Consider the following 20,396-nt stretch of genomic DNA (forward strand, 5'->3'; position numbering starts at 1 on the left):
ATGTGGACAAGTCTCTTTAAAAAATCGTTTGATTATCTACGTTTGATTGTCTAGGTAAAAAAGAAATAATTCAACAATGATATAATTATTTGTTTATTCAATTTCGATTATAAGTATAGATGTCACATAATTTTTTTTTTATTAAATTATTTTTTTTTTTTTAAAAAAGAAAACCATTTTCTCGAAAAAAATTAAAAAATAAGATCTCTAAAATAAAAACTAAAAAGGTCATAAAACGACGTCGTAGGGAGGGGTAATGCCAATATAAATTAGGGCATTTGAAACAAACCCTAAACCCTTTGGAGGCGGAGAGAGAAGAGAGAGAGAGAGAGGTCAATCGTCGTCGGCAGCCATGGGTACGGTTTTCTACATTTCTTCGTATGTATCTGTCTATAGTAGATCCAAATTGAATTGTATGTATATGTGTATGTATAGGTATTTCTCGTGATTCTATGCACAAGAGGCGTGCCACTGGAGGCAAAAAGAAAGCTTGGAGGAAGAAGCGAAAGTAATCTCTCTCTCTCTCTCTCCCTATCTCTATCTAATTCTCTCTCTCTCCCTCCCTCTCTCCCTCTCTCCCCCTCTCCCTCTCTCTCTCCCCCTCTCCCTCTGTCTCTCCCCCTCTCTTCCCCCCATCTCTCTCTCCCTCTAAGTCTCTCTCTCTCTCTCTCTCCCTCTCCCTCTCTCAGTGTGTGTAAACTATGATATGTAATTTGATTGATTATACTGTATGCTTGCTTAGCTGGTTCTTTGTAATCTATTAGAATAGCTGATTGATGCTCTATAGAGTTTTACCTGTTAGTTTGTGGTGTTAGTATGACTGTTTGATTTAGATTTCATTGATTTAGCATTAGTGGTTGAATATGATCCACTACAGTTGACAGTTAATGTAGTGAATTAACAATAGTGAAATGTGATGGTTGTTTAGGGAAATGTTTAGAAAGTTGTGGATTTTTTTTATTGAGAAACCAACGGGTAATGACTGAAGTGCCTAGAAATGTGTAGACCGAAATGTTGGATAGTTATATTTTATTTTTAAGTCAGGCAGAAAAAAGTCTTCTAATTCTTTTGTTAAAATGTTGATGGCAATTTTTTTTTCTGCCTTACCGTGCTGATTGATATGTGAGTCTTATTTGCTGGGGATAGTTTTTTTAATGATATGAACAGAAAGACAGAAGAATGTGCTTTATGTGTATAGGTTTGTGTTTAAGATTTGATAGAGCAGTTTTTTTTTAAATCGTTTTTACCTTCTTAGTTATTTCAAGTTTTTGATGTTTTTGAAATTGGCATTATATGCGAAGATGTGTGAGTGAATATTATGCAAATACTTGGGAAGGATACTGTTAAATTTTTAATGTTTGGACTACTAGTTATAATGGTTGATGGATCACCTGGTGAATTGTATTGGTATCTGTAGATTCCGTTGGTCAGTAATATCACCAACATGTGGTGGTTATTAGTTGTTGACATTCAACTTTTGTCTGCTCATCTGTTTGTTAGGTACGAGCTCGGAAGACAGCCTGCAAACACAAAGTTGTCGAGCAACAAGACTGTTCGAAGAGTACGTGTTCGAGGTGGTAATGTCAAGTGGAGGGCGTTGAGGTTGGATACAGGTAACTACTCGTGGGGTAGTGAGGCTGTGACACGGAAGACCAGAATTCTAGATGTGGTTTATAATGCATCAAACAATGAGTTGGTGAGGACACAGACACTTGTGAAGAGTGCAATTGTTCAGGTTGATGCTGCACCATTTAAGCAGTGGTACCTTCAACACTATGGTGTTGAGATTGGTCGCAAGAAGAAAACATCTGCTGCTGCTAAGAAAGAGGGAGAGGTATAAGTTTTTTTCTATCTCGCAATGCCTCTATTTTTTATGGCTATTTTGGTTACAATTTCCCTGTTTTTATTTTACAATGCAATGAAAACTTGTTAGAAATACTTGTTATTCTGATTGTGAAATGCAACTGTAAGATCTAGTTGGTCGAATTACTTGATAGAACTCGTTTGTTATGCTCTCTTGTCCATTGTGAGTGGTGAACTATTTTTTTCATAAGGTGCTCCACACCTAACTGTTTTGATGTAACAGTTTGGGCTAAATATCATTCACTAATCACTATCTAACTGTAAGTATTGTTTTTTGAATAGGATGGTGATGCTGCGACCGAGGAGGCGAAGAAGAGCAACCATGTCCAGAGAAAAATTGAAAAGCGACAAGAGGATCGTAAAATTGATGCACATATTGAAGAACAATTTGGAGGTGGGCGTCTTCTAGCTTCAATTTCGTCACGACCTGGCCAGTGTGGCCGTGCTGATGGGTATGTGAATTCTATTTTTCAATGATATAATTCACTTTCAAGCATGTTATAACAAATCCACTATATGCCTACTAAAAAGTGTACACAAGTAGCACAAGTTTGTGGCAGCTAGCCAAGAAGACCAAATTTCATTGTCTTTTTACTATAACTGTGTGATGTTCCTCACAGCAGTTGTGTCTCATGTGGCTAATTTCCTTTTCTTGACAGATACATTTTGGAGGGCAAGGAGCTGGAATTCTACATGAAGAAACTCCAGAGGAAGAAAGGAAAGGCTGCTGCCGCTTAAATAATTCAACTGCATTTATGGAGTTTGATTTCAAGAAGTTGTTTTCCTTTCTCTTTTATTTGTGAACTCAGTGAATTGAAGGATCTACAGAGTTTGCTCAGCAAACACTACTTTTTGATGTGATATGATGTTTTATATTTGAGAATTGAGTTGCATTGGTAGCTAAATGGTCGAATCTATTAGATATACTAATACTATGGTAATTGTTTACTGCATGTTTACGTCCATGCATTGATAATATATCTTTCGGTTATTTTGGCTCCCTGTGCAGCATTAGTAACACATCCCAGTACAGATTATCTTTGATTATGAATAAGAAACATTAGTTATTTGCAAGTTTTAGTGGTTATTTCTGGAGAAGGTAACATTTCTTTAATTGAAGAACTGCTTTGCAGTTCAAATTATACTGATTTCTTTTTAATATTCAATTATGGTGTGTATGCTAATGCTCTTTCCTTGAAGTTAAGCTGTTATGATATAGTAAAAACCAAGGGAGAGGAAACAGGAGAATTGAGTTGCATTGGTAAACTACCTCAGTCATATAGTTCATATACCTTGGTAATAGCTTGTCAGCATTTTAATGGCAATGTGTCTTTGCTACGTGTTTTTGGTTCTCATTGCAGCATAAATATCGGTTTCCAGCAGCGATTATCTATGATTAGGAATACGCAACATCACCCTCCGGAGTCTCTTGCTAATAGTCCTATATTAGTAGTTTTTCTGGAACCATAATGTTTTTCAAAAGAAGAATTGCTTAAAAATTTAGATTTTAGACTTGATAAACAGCCAATCATGACTTGCTGTGATAATAGTGATAGTGTAAAACTCAGCTTGTATATGTGGTTACAGAGGAAGAAAATAACAGGGAAGATACCAGACATGAGAGCCCTGTTAAAGATAAACAGCAACAGAGACAGTAGCAGTCACACCCAAAGTTGAGCTCCTTTCTGAAGCCATGTTAGGACTATTAGTAGGTGTCCCTGAATCTGATCCCGGACCGGATTTCTTACCATCCTCGTCCTCGCTGCTTACATTTTGTCCAAGATACATATTGCCATTCACGATAACCTTGACGTTAGGTGGTACTTGCCTAGTCAAATTATTATTGGACACATCAAGAGCTACTAGGTGAACCAGTGTTGTCAAGCTCTCAGGAATAAAACCAGTGAGATTATTTTCACTCAGAAACAGATTTTGCAGTGATGTAAGATTTGACAAGGCCGGTGAACTTGTACCCGAAAAATGCTGCCTGGAGAGTTCAATACTCTTACATTCCTACCATGAGAATCACAAGTAACAAATGTCCACTTGGCACAAGCATCATTCCCTGTCCAATATTCTGCAAGTAAGATAGGATAACCCATAGCACCGGCGACATCAAGAAGCACATTCACCTGATTATCACAAGGCCTAGGGATTCTCGTACAGAAGCTATTAGTGTATGTGTCTCCAAGTGTAGTAGACACTAAGACACTCCAGTTCAAAACTCTGGAACTGACCCTGCAACTTATTGTTCTGCAGAGAAATGTTGATCAATTTCGGAAGCTCAATCAAAGGAGGAAGTACCCCAGTTAGCTGATTATCCCTGAGCTGCAGATCAAATAGGTTTAAGCATCTCGACAAGTCTGGGACAGAACCCGTAAAAGCATTTGCATAAAGCCAAACTTGGGACAACTGGGCCATTGAAGATAGCACATCAATAGAACCAGATAACCCATGAACTTGACTATTCAACCAAAGATTCTGGATTTTAGAACCCCTAAATGTTTTGGGTAACTCTCCAGTAAGATTACTGTATGAAAGTCTCGGATTCTGAAAATTTGTGAAAGCATCAAAGATATCAGGAATAGTCCCGGAAATGCCTGAATTGCTAGCAGCAAAAGTAACCAAATTAGTACTCTCAGACAAATAGTCAGGGATTTGCCATGGGGAAAGATTTGGATTATCACTAATAATTATAGTTTGTAAATTAGCGAGTCTTTTAAGAAAATCACGAGGGAGTGAAGTGAAGTTGTTATCGTCAAGGAAGATTTCTTGAAGTGAGGTGAGATTAGCAAAAGAAGGTAAATTACCAGAGAGAGAGTTTCTGTTGAGAGCTAGTGTTTTGAGTTGAGATAAGTTGGAGAGCTCAGATGGGAGAGTGCCGGAGAGAGATTTGGAAGGAAGGTTGATGGCGGTTACTCTATTGGAGCTGTCACACTTAATGCCAGTCCATTTGCAGTAAGATGTACCAGTCCAGGCAGTCGGAGGGGATGTGAAGGCGCTGGAGACTTTGGACATGATGGCACTGTCATCCGAGAATGATTGAGAGAAGAGGAGAGAAATAATGAGGACTGAAAGATGGTTTCTGGACGACATTGTTACTGACAGAAGAAGGGAGAGAGAGCATATGCTTTACACAAAAGGAATATAAAAAGAGATTAGGGAGCATGTTTATGAAATCAACAAGTGATAATATGGTTCATAGATTAAAGTTTGCAGGTTGTTGCGATACTATTTATATATGCCCAAAAAAACAAATTGCCAATCGCAGTAAACTTGACAGTAGGTGTAAAATTAGGTACTGAACCACTCAAATTGTTATACGACACATCAAGAACCACTAGCTGATCCAATGATTTCAAGCCCTCAGGAATGGAACCAGTAAGATCATTGTTACTCAACAACAGATGTCGCAGTGAAGTAAGATTTGCCAAGGCAGGTGAAATCCTACCCGAAAAATTCTGCATGTTAAGTTCAACACTGTCACATTCTTCCGTTGAGGATCACAAGTAACAAATGGCCATTTAGCACAAACATTATTTCCTGTCCAAGCTTCTGCAAGCGACATAGGATACCCAAAAGCCCCCGCTACAGCAAGAAGCACATTGACCTGAGAATCACAAGGCCCAGGAGAGCTCCTGCAGAAGCTAATAGTCTGCTCAAATCTAGCTTTTACTCCACTTTTAAACTCCGGAAACTGACCCTGCAACTTATTGTACTGCAGCGAAATATTGATCAATTTAGGAAGCTTAGTCAATGGAGGAAGTACACCAGTTAACCGATTATTCCTGAGCTGCAGATCAAACAGGTTAACCGATTAGTTGCACCGAGAAGAAAATCTTGAGGTACTGAAGTGAAATCATTAGAATCAAGAAAGAGTTCTTGAAGTGAGGATAGATTAGGAAAAGAAGGTAAAGCACCCGAGAGAGAGAGTTTCTTTGGAGAGTTAATTTTTTAAGTTGAGAGAGTTGAGAAAGTTCAGATGGTAGAGTGCCAGAGAGAGATTTAGAGGAGAGGTAAATAGCAGTTACTCTGTCACAGTGATCGCAGTTAACACCGGACCATTCACAGTAGGATGTGCCAGTCCAGTCAGACAGAGACGATAAGGCAGCGGATAGTTTGATCATGACAGCAGTGTCATCAGCAGATGATACTGAAAACAGGAGAGAAATAATGAGAATGGAAAGACGATTTCTGAATGGCATTGTTACTGGTCGAAGAGGAGAAAGATATCATGAATTGTATTTAAATGAAGCTGAGCAAGAGACGGTTAACATCCTTATTCTGCGTTATCATGGAGTTGAATAAATTCGATGATACTTAATATATCGTTATTCGTTGAAGGTAGTGGTGCTGTTGTAGCGTTAAGGTACTAAAAAAGTGCCGCAGAAAAGACTTGAATATTGCAATGTCTCTCAGGTTGCTAACTATATTAAAGTTGTGAAATTAGTCAATAACCATGTCCATTTGCAGCATGTACAGGGGTAAATGCTGAAGGAAACAAGGAAGTTTCGATGAACAAATCCTCTGTTAAGGGTCTGTCTGAATCAGAAGAGGCCTTTTTGATTGAATGTAATGTTATGGCAACATCACAGAAGGCTTTTTTGTCTGATAATCTATGATTCTGATATTTTCTTTAGTTAAACACGCTCACTTTAACAAGTTTCGAATCTTCGACATTCCGTAAGAAGTATGATACCACCATATCAATATGTCTTTGATATCCATGATTCTCATTTCAGAATGCCAACCAATAATTTCCAGAAAACATAGCAGTTATAGTGGTTAATTCTAATTTGTGAAAAAAGTAAGTGGAAAATACAGTGTTGAAGGTTCCTTAGAATTCTTCTCAGTTTTTTGCCCTCTCTTTATATTAACTATAACAAAATATAAAAACTAGCAAAATAATTGCATAAGAACAACATCGATAATGATGAACAATATTTTTTTGCAGCGAGTTAAAATATTTTTTTTTACTTTAAAAGAAAAAAATGTATACCAATTAATCGAATTATAAAAATTCAACTGAGAATTCGTGTTACGTCCCAGTTCCACATCGATAAAATTTGGGATTTCTATTCAGTTTACAAAGACAAAATATTATTAGTATATGTACCAACAAATCATGATATTTTGGGATCATGTGGTGGGTTTATTGTTGACCTAAGTTGGCTGCATTTGGCCAATGGTTTTGACTTATTCGAACTTGAAATTGGAACTTGACCCAATTTTCGAAAAATGCTTCAAATTTGACCCGGATTGTCATATATGGTATTAGAGCCGACTATCGAATGTTTGATGCGTCAAATTGTCGGAGGTGGGGACATGAAGACCCATGGTAATCTCACAATGGATAGAGTTCCAGAGGTGGGGATACGAATATAACCGATATTATCCCACGATGGGTAGAGAGGATTGATCCAGATATATTGGTTATTTGTTCCGGCCTACGAGTTAGGAGTTTAATTGGGGGAGTTTGTAACACTCCAGTCCCACATCGATAAGATTTGAGACTTTTGTTAAGTTTATAAGTCAAATTGTCAAAGTTTCACTATTATGTGTACCAACAAATCAATGATCATTTGGGATTTGTGATAGGCTTGTTATTTCTCCAAGTTGGCTACATTTGGGCCAATAAACTTTGACTTATTCGGACTTGAAATCGGGACTTGACCCGTATTTTAAAAAATGTTCGGGATTTGACCCGGATAGTCATAATTCGCTCCATTATTCGTGCTCATAGATTATGGTCGAGCAGGATTAATCGACCGAATCGGGAATATTCATAATCGCATGAATAAATTAATCCGATAATAATAAAAAGAATAATAATCCTTGATGATTTCATCACTCGACCGAATCGGGAATATTCATAATCACATAGAATAATAATGAATAAATTAACCCGGTAATAATAAAAACAATAATAAGCCTTGATAATTTCATCACTCAGAAACAGTATTTGACCCTAATTTTAAAAAATATTCGGGATTTAACCCGAATTATCACAATTCGCTCGATTATTCGTGCTCATACATTAGGGTGAAACAGGATTATTCAACCGAATTGGGAATATTTATATACACATAGAATAATAATAAATAAATTAACAAACAGTAATAATAAAAAGGATAGGATAATAGGCCTTGATAAGTCCATCACATGGCCCACCAAAACAACAAAGATAGTTGAATAGTAGAAGTAGCGGTTACACTTAGTTAAGTACAAGCTAAACATGATTTTAGTCCCGGATTGTCATATATGGTATTAGAGCCGACTATCGAATGTTTGATGCGTCAAATTGTCGGAGGTGGGGACAGGAAGACCCATGGTAATCTCACAATGGATAGAGTTTCAGAGGTGGGGACACGAATATAACCGATATTATCCCAAAATGGGTAGAGAGGATTGATCCACATATATTGGTTATTTGTTCCGGCCTACGAGTTAGGAGTTTAATTGGGGAAGTTTGTAACACTCCAGTCCCACATCGATAAGATTTGAGACTTTTGTTAAGTTTATAAGTCAAATTGTCAAAGTTTCACTATTATGTGTACCAACAAATCAATGATCATTTTGGATTTGTGTTAGGCTTGTTATTTCTCTAAGTTGGTTACATTTGGGCCAATAAACTTTGACTTATTCGGACTCGAAATCGGGACTTTGACCCGTATTTTAAAAAATGTTTGGGATTTGACCCGGATAGTCACAATTCGCTCCATTATTCGTGCTCATAGATTATGGTCGAACAGGATTAATCACCGAATGAGGAATATTCATAATCGCATGAATAAATTAATCCGGTAATAATAAAAAGAATAATAATTCTTGATAATTTCATCACTCGACCGAATCGGGAATATTCACAATCACATAGAATAATAATGAATAAATTAATCGGGTAATAATAAAAAGAATAATAATCCTTGATGATTTCATCACTCGGAATCAGAATTTGACCCTGATTTTAAAAAATATTCGGGATTTAACCCGAATTATCGCAATTCGATCAATTATTCGTGCTCGGTGAAACAAGATTAATCAGCCGAATTGGGAATATTTATATACACAGAGGATAATAATGAATAAATTAACAAATAGTAATAATAAAAAGGATAGTATAATAGGCTTTGATAAGTCCATCACATGGCCCACCAAAACAACAAAGATAGTTGAATAGTAGAAGTAGCAGTTACACTTAATTAAGTCCAAGCTAAATTATTGCCACCTAAATTGACAGCCTTGAATTTGATACTTACTTAGTTACATAGATATGACTTGAAGCATTAATTTATGATTATCCCACGTTAACATTATTCTTATTTCTTACCATTTCAATCTTGGAATTTCAGTTGCACGTTTTCCTATGTACTTAAATCTCTCTTTTCTTGCATATACATACAAAAATCATACTTATCTAACATAATCACCAAGATTTCATTGTTTTTTGAGTGAAAAATGGCAATGGTTTCTGGAGCTTTGATTACAAGTCCTTTGTGTTTTGTGTCTAAATCTTGTGATAGACATGCATTTCAATTCTTGTTTTCTAGGAGCTTGGCAATAAAAAAACCATTTTTTGTGAGTGAGAATTGTAAGTTTAGTGGTGATGATGGTTTTGATGCAGGTTTAAGTTCAAGATTTAGAGTTTCTTGCAAAGTTCAGGTTGTTTCTTGACTGCCCTTTTTGTTGAATTTGTGTATTTTAGTTGTTGTGAATTGTGATTTATTCAAGAATTTTGTTATGTTCAATGTGTTTGGTAATTTTTAGTGTAGTGATTGTTAGAAGTTAGAATCTTGGATTTTAGTCCATAGAGTATGTGTAATTGTGTAGAGTAGGGGGGATTGAAGTCGGGGTCTTTTACAGAAACAGGTGTTTAATGGTAGGGAAGGGCTAAAGTTAGTGTCTTTGCGGAAAAAGTTCTGTGTAGCATGATTATAAAGTAGGGGAGGGATAAAGTTGGAGTCTTTACGGAATGATATTAAGTTAAAGTATTTACGATAATTCTGAAATAGGGGAGGGATAAAGTTGGAGTCTTTACGGAAACAACTCACTAGCGCAGAGCATGAATTGGGGGGGGGGGTTGTAGCTAGAGTTTTCATGCTGATAAGTAGAGAAAGGATATTTGTGAAGACGAGTTTTAACGATTATAGTCATCCAGAGGAGAGATGGGGATGGCAAAGCTAAAGTACTAAAGTTGGAGTCTTTAAGGAAGTAACTCTGTTCTAGAGCAGGGGTGGGGAAAAATCGGAGTCATTACCATAATTTGGAAAGAGGGCTGCATTAGGATGTAATTTCTCATCCTGTACTTAGAGTGGAATTGACATGAATGTTTGGCTTGTTAAATTACTTTTATTATCATTTGCCTTTCTGATTTTTGAGTACAACTTTCCTAATTTAGCATAATGTTTGGTAAAGTTTTGTTTATGCAAGTCTCTTGGTCCCATCCCCCACAATGCCCGGTTGTCTTATAAATTAAAAGCGAGACATTATATTGTCTCATGTTATCCAATTTAGAAAAAATACTTAAGTGATATGATGCTAATTCTGAGCAGCCAACAGATTTTTCATTATTTATTGAATAGTTAATTTTTCTATTTTGTAGGCAGAGGAAATTCAACTTAGAAGGTGTTCGCCGTTTCTAGAAAGTGCATTACTGTCAGAAGATAATGTAATCTCATCTGAATGGAAAGCCGTCCCGGACATATGGAGATCTTCAGCACAGAAATATGGTGATAGGGTTGCACTGGTGGACCCATATCACGATCCTCCAACGAACATGACTTATAAACAGGTCATATTTGCATAATAATCATCAAGAGATAATTCACTTGATTGCTTCTATACCAAAATTATCCTTTCAATTTTATCAAGGTTACCCATTTGTATATGTATATCTTCATATCACTTTTAATAATTATTTTGATAACTACTGTGTGGCGGAAATTATAATCATGATATTAAATCTTTCACTTGGTGTTTCTTCAAATGTATCCGAATGTTTACATCATTTACCTATTGTATCACTTTGTGGATGGTTTTTGGCAGCACACACATGAGGAATTATGTAGTATGACTGGGTTGACGTTCGTGGAGCCATTGACTTGGTCTGGATAATACAGAATGATGAAGATTACTATTTACATCCAAGTTTTCAACTTGTACATGTCTTAAGAATTGTATTAGATATATAATACTATAATGATATTAGGTCTATTGCATGTATTTCAGCAACCAGTAATGATTTTCCTTTTTAAACTTCATTATCTATTTGCCTGTTTGAAATTGAATTGACCTAACACATGATTGTTACTGCAATGCTTTACAGAAAAAGCAAACACCAAATTTTAACTGAATACATATTCCATATTGAAAAATGCAGCTGGAGGAGGAAATATTGGATTTTTCTGAAGGCCTCAGAGTTATAGGATTAAATCCCTACGAAAAGCTTGCTCTTTTTGCGGAAAATTCATGCAGGTGGCTAGTTGCAGATCAAGGTATGCAGCTTTAAATAAATGGACATTGACAATTGACATCACAAATGCATCGATAAGAGTATATTGTTGCTTGGTTTCAGATTATCACAGGTCATAATCATCTAAAACTAGGAATGTAATGTTGGTGATCTTGTGGTGTAGGAGTTTACTTATGATAGATATTGTAATTTTTACAATTTTAGTGATTTCTGAATTTTAAATAGTTCTCTTGTATATATTTGGCTCTAGGTATAATGGCAACCGGAGCAATTAATGTTGTGAGGGGGTCGCGATCATCAGACGACGAGTTGTTGCAGATATACAACCATTCTGAAAGGTTATTTGGGATGTAGACTATAGGTTCCGCTTTTTCCTCTCCAGATTATGCTCTTATCTTTGGTTGATGTGCTAGGTCAATAATATCTTCCCTAAGCCCTTTCTAAATATTAATTCAAGCTTCCCTTCCTCTACAGCAACAGTTGAACATATCTTGATGGCATCTATAGCTTCCTTGTTAAAATTTCTTTATTTAAACTTGTTGTTAAGCATAATTCTTTAAACTGTATGCCACAACTGACTTGTGGGCCACAAGTCTTCCCTTACGTTTAGAGATAATTATTTACATTGACCATACACAAAATTGGATAAACTAGCAGTTTCATTTTTCATGGTGACCGCTCTGGAAAAAAGTTAACTAGTGGTTAACCTCAGAGGTATTTAGAAAATTCCTAAAATCTCAAAGCAATTCATTAGGAATCTACAGGCGTCAAAGATATTATAGTATTGTATTACATGAATTAAATTGAGCTGTGCATCTTTAGAATTGCTGGATTCTTATTTGAAGTTCTATCGATGGTGAGTCTTACTACCTGACCCATGAATTCTCTTTGTAAAATTTCTTAGCTGCGTTTGTTTTCTATTGCTCACTCTTATGACAGTGTTGCACTGACCGTGGACAATCCCGAATTATTTAACCGGATTGCAGAAACCTTCTCTTCTCAAGCAGCTCTGAGATTCGTTATCTTACTATGGGGGGATAAATCATGCCTGGATAGCAATTATTTTGACGAAGTACCTGTTTACAATTATAAAGAAATCATACAGTTGGGTCATGAAAGTCGCATGATTTTGCTTGACTCTCATGATGCTCGTAAGTTACTTTGTATTTAACACATGACATGGTATAAAAGGTCCTGATCCACTGTTAAATTCTTAATCACCAAAGTTTTTTTTCCTGATAGTTCTAATCTTTAGCTTTTATTTTAGTTTTGATAGTCAATTGTATCAGTAAAAGTTGTTGCTTTTGTAAAACTTGAACACATATTTAGAGATATTGGCATTCATTGTGTTTCAACATGGACCTCTCACACATTTGCAAGCATCACAAACTGATAAAAATAACACTTATTGTATTTCTATAGTTACATTATCCCTAATTTTTTCATGTTGTATATCTTGAATATGTTCATACTGACTTTTCAGTTTAGAAAGCACACACACCATTAATGTTACTATTAAGAAAAAGGTTTCCTCTCATTGTTACTATGCATTTTTACTATATACTTTATTTCAGGAAAACAGTATGCATATGAACCCATAAGCTCCAATGATATTGCTACATTTATGTATACAAGTGGCACCACTGGCAACCCCAAAGGTGTGATGCTCACACATGCAAATATTCTACATCAGGTAAGATTTGCCAGTCTCTTGCTCAGAAAAAGAAAAATGCACATAGTTTTCCCATTTAGAACTTGAAAATTTAATCTATGGATATGATTTTATCCTTCTTTTTAACAGCCCTTTAAGAAGAAATTTCTAATATGGGAAACCAAATAAACTTTAATTCAAAAAGAATTTCTCAGTTAGGTTTTAACTAGGAAGAACGAACGAGTTTCTGATTAAGTATTCTGTCACGGTATCATGGGCACAGTTTTTTTTACTAGGTTCTCATTATTCTGAAAAGCCTACAACTAGTTCTTCCTGTCACACACGCACACACACAATGCACTCACGCATGCATGGCAGAGCCAGCCTCCAAGTCAGCTGCTGTAAACACACAGACTCTCCCCTCCAATTCAAGGATCAGACTTTTAACACTTAGTTTACCATTAAATGAAATGTTATCGCGTCTCATTGATGAGTTGGTTCCTATAGCATAAGAGCTTTGGGTGCCACTTCAGATATTCCCTGAGAGTGAGATGTATCCCGATATATTGATATCTATGGTGCAAGTACATTCTAGACTCTAAGTAATCTACCACGTATGATCTGATGATTAAAGCAACCTGTATATTGTTTAGAACTCTATAATTGAAGCATTGACTAGCTTTTATATCATTATTTGCTCCTTTGTGTCTCTGTGCTTACAAATTTATTGAATATGCCAAAGCAAAGTTTGACATTTTTTATTAATACTCGGTCTCTTCAATTTCAGATAAATAACTTGGGGGACATCGTACCTGCTGTACCCGGAGATATATTTCTTAGCATGCTTCCACCTTGGCATGCATATGAGCGTTCTTGCGAATATTTCACTTTCACCCATGGGATTAAGCAAGTATACACATCAGTTAGATTTCTAAAGGTATTGTTTTGTTCGTAAATTTCTGGCAATGGTACTGTATGTGAAAGAAATGTTTAAATCATTTTTCTATGGAAGCCCATGATTTTTGTGGATGCTGATATGCATGATTATATTTTTCCAATATTTTAATCTACGTATAGAATGGAATTACATATGATTTAGTACAGTTACTTACATTAATGATTCCTTTATATGGGTTTTGACTAGTATTTTGCCAATCCACATTTCTATTGAGGGAAAAATGCATATTAAAAGGGTGTCCTATTTTCTAAATGTAGATTTGTAATTTTTTTTTCATTGATAGCACGTATACTACTGAGCTTCTTGGTGTTTTTGTCCACGTCAACTCTTTACTTTCAATACTATTCTTATGTAGGAAGATTTGCGACAACATCAGCCTCATTATATGATATCTGTTCCTTTGGTATATGACACACTTTACAGGTAAACCATTCATCACGAGTTTACTGGTTGTAGCTTAATGTAGTGTACAAATATTGTCATGTATGTAACCACTTACAAGGATATGTGCTTTCTTTTGCAAAGACAAAGAATCTGGTTGAGGGCTGTTCTATGTGGCTACCACCATTATTCTGCCTTTTCCTATTTGATTTTTATTTGTCCTGTTCTACATAGTGATGCTATGAGATGGAGTAATTATCTCTTCATCCTTCTATTGTAATTCAACCGAAAGTATCTTTTTAATTAGTTAGTTTGGCAGCATGAACATGTATTGTCAATCATGTTGACATGTTAGATGTGTAGAATGAGCACAGAACCATATAAAGAATTCAAGCAATAGTACCCAAAATTTACTGTATATTAAGTTTAAACTCTCGTACCAAAACTAATTACAATATCTAGGTCTTTATATGCGAGAAAATAATAACCGGGGGGGGGGGGGTTCACTTATTCTCGACTGTCTTTCTTTTATTTCAGCATTAACACTATTGCTTGTCTAATAACTTTTTCCTTCGTTCGAAAATAGAATACACATGTTTGGATACTCAGATGTTAAATTTCCTATTTTTTTTTAAATTATGCGTGTTATTCTTTTTTCAGTTTATTATTGCTTTGACCATAATGGCATTCATACTTTTTTGACATAACAGATATCATTCCTCTCATCAGGGTCCATTCTCTCCTCAACTTATATAAATTTCTGACTGTTTTACATGATCCAGACATTCATAATTTCTGGTAGAATTAGTTTTTACAATCTCTAATTCTTACTTATAATGGTGTGCTGTCTCTAATTCCGTATTACACACTGCAGAGGGATTCAGAAGCAAATTTCTTCAAGCTCTGCTGTTAGAAAATTTATAGCCCTCGTATTTATAAGAACCAGTTTAGCTTACATGGCGCTCAAAAGGATTTATGAGGTTAAACCTTAACACAGTTATTTGCTTCTTATTTTGCTCAGAGATCTGTTAACTTTGGTAGCCGTAGGTCTGACGCACAAGCTCAGCCTAATGAAAAGGAACTTTAGTTCCTTTTAATGAAAGATAAACTATAGCATTGTAACTCTGGTGAATGGTTTCCCTTTATATATAATTTCAAATTCCACTATCTTCTGGCGTGCTTAATATATGGCCTTCAAAAGCAAGTTGCTAGTTAAACTTTGATAAACTAAATTGCATGTTAGGTAGGTGTTAATTGCTTTATTTTTATCCTCATTCATCTCGGTCTACTGTACTAATCCTTGCAGAGCACTGAGGGAAAACAAATTTTAATCAGATTCATATATATGCATCTGACTGTAGCTACTATTTTCATCACTCAAAAATCTAATATTTCGAGCCTCTACTCTTTTTTTAAGTATTAGTAGTTAACTTGTCCATGTCAAAACTTTTATAAAATCCTGATTGTAGTCCTTTGCACCAAATTGGCGTGGAACAAGTTGAATTCTGATATGTCAACATACTGTTTTAATGTCTTATTCTTTTTTGTAGGGAAAATGTCTAACGAAAAATCAGAAGCAGCCTTCTTACCTTGTTTCCGTCTTGGACACTTTTCTGGCAAGGATTATTGCTTCTATATTGTGGCCGATACATATGTTGGCAAAGAAGATTGTCTATAGCAAAATTCTGTCTGCTATTGGACTTTCAAAGGTTCGATCTGAAGAACCATATTCATTTAACTCTGTGAATACCTGTGTGTTGCCAAGTAAAGTGATATTACAATTAGTTCTCTATAATATATCTTTCCTTTCATGTTGATAAATCTTTCATTAACAAGTTATTTTTTTTTCTGACCCCTGTTTAAACTTTATTTTTTACTTGTCATTTATCCTACCTCTTTTCAAAGTGCAGACTATTTGTTACTGTATTTGTCTACTATCTAGGTAAAAAAAACATGTAGACTATAATGATGTGCTAACTTTCTTCTGCAGGCTGGCATAAGTGGTGGCGGTAGTTTGCCTTCACATGTTGACAGCTTCTTTGAGGTTACAAACTTTTGCGTATTATTTGTAACTAATATATTGAATCTGCAGCAACTCTAAAACTAGTTTCATGTCAGGCAATTGGAATCAACATTCAAAATGGATATGGACTCACAGAAACATCTCCAGTCGTTTCTTGTCGACATCTAAATTGCAATGTAAGTAATGGACGTTTTTCCTAAAATTTCTTTTGATAGCAACGGCTCTCGTTCCATATTCCTTTATAGGGCTTCAAACGGCAGTAGACCCTCTACAAGCAGACCCAAGTTGACCCCATCTGTCTTTTAAGACCATATAAAATCAACAGTCCATATTCCTTCTAGTATACTTAAGTTTCATGAGTTTGTTTCATCAAATTCCTATGTTTATAAAGAATCCTCATAATTATATATGGTGAATTTAGCCTTCTAACTCAAACACTTTTGAGACGGTTTGTAGTGGAAAATGTGAGTATTTTTTATGTAAAAACCTTACAGTACTTACAGCTTCCCTGGTTTATACTGCATTTCTTGTTTAGTTGAGAGATGCAAGGCATTGATGTTTTATATCCCATGATGTTGACCAAAGTCATGTGGCATGTATAAGCACACAACTAAATTATTTTTCTATTTTTATTGAACCAAATCTCATTCAAGTCTCATTGTTTACAGTTGATTTTAGTCTTTCAATTTTGCTGTATCGAACCAAAAACCTTGTGTATACCTGTATTGGCCAGTCCATATGATAATGTAGTAAATTCCTTGAAGGTTCTTGGCTCCATTGGACGTCCGCTTAAACAAACAGAAATAAAAGTTGTAGATTCATTGACGGATGAAGTTCTTCCACATGGAGTAAAAGGCATTGTAAAATCTAGAGGGCCACAAGTGATGAAGGGCTACTTTAAGGTTAGCTATATCATCTCATTTGATAAACTCGTGCTTATCAATTATAGATTGATAGGACCGATACAAATATTAACATATGAGCAGAGTTCCACATAAAGTTTATATAAAATTTTCGTAATGGCTAATTTCTAATTGATGTTTAGCTTCTCTAACAAAAAGATGCTGACTAACTTTGTTAATCAGAACCCATCAGGAACTAAACAAGTCCTAGATGAGGATGGTTGGATAGATACTGGTGACATTGGTTATATTGTGCCCTACCACTCAGTAGGGCGAAGTCGTCATTCTGGAGGCATTGTTGTTCTTGAAGGACGAGCCAAGGATACCATAGTTCTCTCTACAGGTATCAATCTGTGCTATAATATGTCAGTAGGCAAGAATCTCTGGTAAATATCTCATTGTACACTGTACACGTGTAACCAATCATGTATCCGCAATTTATATTTGGATATGAACTAAATGATTTATTGTCGAACTTCTTGATTGACTCGAAAGAGTGCGCGCAGCTACACGTTTGGATTTGACTAGAAAACTTATGAAGAGTGGACCGTTCCTTCACTTCTTTGTAAACTTTTACCCCACAGTTCGGTTCCCTTGGGTTCATAAGTTTTCACACAATTATGCTTCCTTTCTATTCAATGAAATAGATTCTTTAAGCTATTACCTTCATTTTTTAAATATTTTCTATTTGAATTAACGTGTTCTGGAAATAGGCGAAAATGTGGAACCAGCAGAGCTTGAGGAAGCTTCACTGAGGAGTAGCCTGATCCAACAAATTGTTGTAATTGGCCAGGTAAGACATAGTTTAGTCACTTGCATAATGTTTGGCATCCAAACCCTTGCTTAACAATTTGAACTGGAGAAAAAATATCTGGAAAACCATTAATTGATAATAACTTATTTTGGTGCTCGCATGCAATTCCAAAATTTTGAAATTGAACCATTAACGTATCTACCATTTTGCTCTCCGAGCAATGCGTTGTTGTTGTAACTCCACCATGGCCATATAAAACGGTATCCATCTGTTGGCTGATATACTATACTTACAGGATCAGCGGCGCCTTGGAGCTATAGTTGTTCCAAACAAGGAAGAGGTTACAGCCGCGGCAAAAACTTTGTCAGAAAGCGACACATCTGAAATTAGTAAGGACAAGATGACTAGTCTTATATATGCAGAGATAAAGAAGTGGTAAGACTTGATTGATTTCTGCTTACGGTTTTGTACTTACAATTGCACCTGTAGTTTTTTGCAACTACTGATTAAGCATGGTTTCTAAGTTCTCCTGGTCATCCTTGCTATTATGTATATTTTGTTCAAGTTCAATTTTCTGTTGCAGGACTGCGGAGTGCTCATTTCAAATAGGGCCATTACTTGTCATCGACGAACCTTTTACAGTAAGTTTTCAGTGTCATTACATTCGACATCATGTATGAACTAACCGACAAGTATACAAATGCAACTATACAGTTTGATCATATATAATGCAACTATCGTGTTTAAATCTAACTCGATCAATCTATTAACAATGCTCCGAATTGCAGATTGATAGCGGTTTAATGACTCCAACCATGAAAATCAGGAGGGACAGAGTAGTAGCTCAGTACAAACAGCAGATAGAAAACATGTACAAATAAATTCCCTTTGGGCAATGTAATTTGTATTCTTACAACTTCTGAATTTACAATAGTTATAATTGTAATAAATAAATAAATAAAAAGTTAAGTCAGCTGCAAGTTATAGCAATCATCCTTTGATAAAAATTGAACTTCTCTGCATTAAGGGGCTTATCTCTTGTCGTCCCAGGTTCTGGTTTGATTCTCGTTCACCCCCAAGATTTGTTAGGACAAATACTCAATTTAAGGCATATAAGCCAAATTAGTCAAAAAAAAGTCTTTGCAGATTTTATTTTCCATGAATCCAAAGAAATCTGTGGCCTCTATAAATATTGACTAATTCGAAAAAGAATATATTGGATATTATTGTAATGGGGTAATTATCAACTAGGTCACTTACTCCGTCCAAATGTATCAAGTGAGTCACTCATTACAAAATGGACTCAAATGAGTCACTCATTTAAAATTTTATATCAAAAAGATCACTCTTTCGTTAGTAAAAATTCTTAAAAGTATTATATATTGAGTTTCACACATTTTTTATAAATGATATTACATCTAAATAAAAGATTCTGAGTTTTATTATTTTAAATAATATTTTTAGATTTTTAAAAATTTATCTACTATTTATTTTTATTTAAATCAAATAAAACAATCAAAAAAATAAAAATAAATAGTTAATAAAATTTAAAAAATCTAAAAATATTATCTAAAATAGTGGAACTCGGAACCTTTCATTTGGATGTAATATCATTCATAAAAAATGTGCGAAACTCAATATATAATACTTTTAAGAATTTCGACTAACGATAGAGTGATATTTTTGATACAAAATTTTAAATGAGTGACACATTTGAGTCCGTTTTGTAATCAGTGACTAACTTGATATATTTGGACGTAATAAGTGACCTACTTGATAATTAACCCTTATTGTAATCTATACATGTATCATATTCGTTCTTCCCTCGGTTACAAGAGATTAAAACGAAGGCAGAAACATATTTCGATATTTCTGCAGTCGTCAATTTTAACCGAACCGATTATTATATTCTTGAGTGTCAAAATGATTTATAAAATTTCAAGTACGCACATAAACGAAGAACGGTAAATGAGTTTCTTGGAATGCTTAGTTCAACTAAAGGTCGAGAATTCAAGTTCAACAAGAGGTCGAGGATTCAAGTCTTAACGGAATATGCAAAATCCTCCTCAAATGAATAACTTCATGAATGGCACACGACCCCTTAAATTTTACATGTAAAAACCGAATTGAACCGAACCAGATTACTAATATCGATAAATAGATATTATTAATACTAGCATAAATCCCGTGCGATGCACGGGTTTTCATTAATATTTTAAATTTTTATTTATCAAGTTATATTATATTTTTAAAATATTTATATAAATATATAATGATTATAATTTTTTAATAAAAATAATAGAATCACATGTGGTCGTAATTTAGTAGAATAAATAGACTATTTCTAGTAGTTTAACAATTTAGTAGTTTAGCAAATATGTAACACTATTAT

General features: G+C 35.0%; 2 protein-coding genes and 1 pseudogene across 3 annotated transcripts; 2 read left to right on the forward strand and 1 right to left on the reverse strand.

The window, feature by feature from the left end:
* The first annotated feature begins 251 nt into the window (after positions 1-251).
* Positions 252-2,816, forward strand: LOC141677981 (small ribosomal subunit protein eS8-like). Its single transcript, XM_074484146.1, has 5 exons — positions 252-356; positions 436-508; positions 1,501-1,834; positions 2,146-2,315; positions 2,523-2,816. The coding sequence occupies exons 1-5, from the start codon at positions 353-355 to the stop codon at positions 2,599-2,601; spliced, it is 660 nt and encodes a 219-aa protein (XP_074340247.1). The 5' UTR covers positions 252-352; the 3' UTR covers positions 2,602-2,816.
* A 676-nt stretch (positions 2,817-3,492) lies between these two features.
* On the reverse strand, positions 3,493-4,959 carry LOC141680889 (receptor-like kinase TMK4; annotated as a pseudogene).
* Positions 4,960-9,098: 4,139 nt separating this feature from the next.
* Positions 9,099-18,977, forward strand: LOC141677463 (putative acyl-activating enzyme 16, chloroplastic). 2 transcript variants are annotated; one of them, XM_074483408.1, is made up of 18 exons: positions 9,099-9,525; positions 10,466-10,654; positions 11,243-11,357; positions 11,586-11,673; positions 12,275-12,486; positions 12,910-13,028; positions 13,774-13,923; positions 14,300-14,367; positions 15,200-15,305; positions 15,876-16,034; positions 16,316-16,369; positions 16,444-16,524; positions 17,113-17,250; positions 17,434-17,593; positions 17,964-18,043; positions 18,300-18,439; positions 18,588-18,645; positions 18,793-18,977. In XM_074483408.1, the coding sequence occupies exons 1-18, from the start codon at positions 9,322-9,324 to the stop codon at positions 18,883-18,885; spliced, it is 2,214 nt and encodes a 737-aa protein (XP_074339509.1). In that variant the 5' UTR covers positions 9,099-9,321; the 3' UTR covers positions 18,886-18,977. The 2 variants fall into 2 exon arrangements, with proteins under 2 accessions (XP_074339509.1, XP_074339510.1); XM_074483409.1 differs by lacking the exons at positions 9,099-9,525; positions 10,466-10,654 and adding an exon at positions 10,722-11,021.
* The last annotated feature ends 1,419 nt before the right edge of the window (positions 18,978-20,396 follow it).

Source organism: Apium graveolens, chromosome 8 (genome assembly GCF_009905375.1).
Source record: "Apium graveolens cultivar Ventura chromosome 8, ASM990537v1, whole genome shotgun sequence".
NCBI lineage: Eukaryota > Viridiplantae > Streptophyta > Magnoliopsida > Apiales > Apiaceae > Apium > Apium graveolens.

Bases quoted from the DNA above. Each gene is read 5' to 3' on its own strand.
- LOC141677981 (XM_074484146.1), top strand. The intron at 509-1,500 runs GTAATCTCTCTC...TCTGTTTGTTAG, and splicing joins GCTTGGAGGAAGAAGCGAAA to GTACGAGCTCGGAAGACAGC. The intron at 1,835-2,145 runs GTATAAGTTTTT...TTTTTTGAATAG, and splicing joins CTGCTAAGAAAGAGGGAGAG to GATGGTGATGCTGCGACCGA.
- LOC141677463 (XM_074483408.1), top strand. From the start codon at position 9,322: ATGGCAATGGTTTCTGGAGCTTTGATTACAAGTCCTTTGTGTTTTGTG. The intron at 9,526-10,465 runs GTTGTTTCTTGA...TCTATTTTGTAG, and splicing joins GAGTTTCTTGCAAAGTTCAG to GCAGAGGAAATTCAACTTAG. The intron at 13,029-13,773 runs GTAAGATTTGCC...CTTCAATTTCAG, and splicing joins ATGCAAATATTCTACATCAG to ATAAATAACTTGGGGGACAT.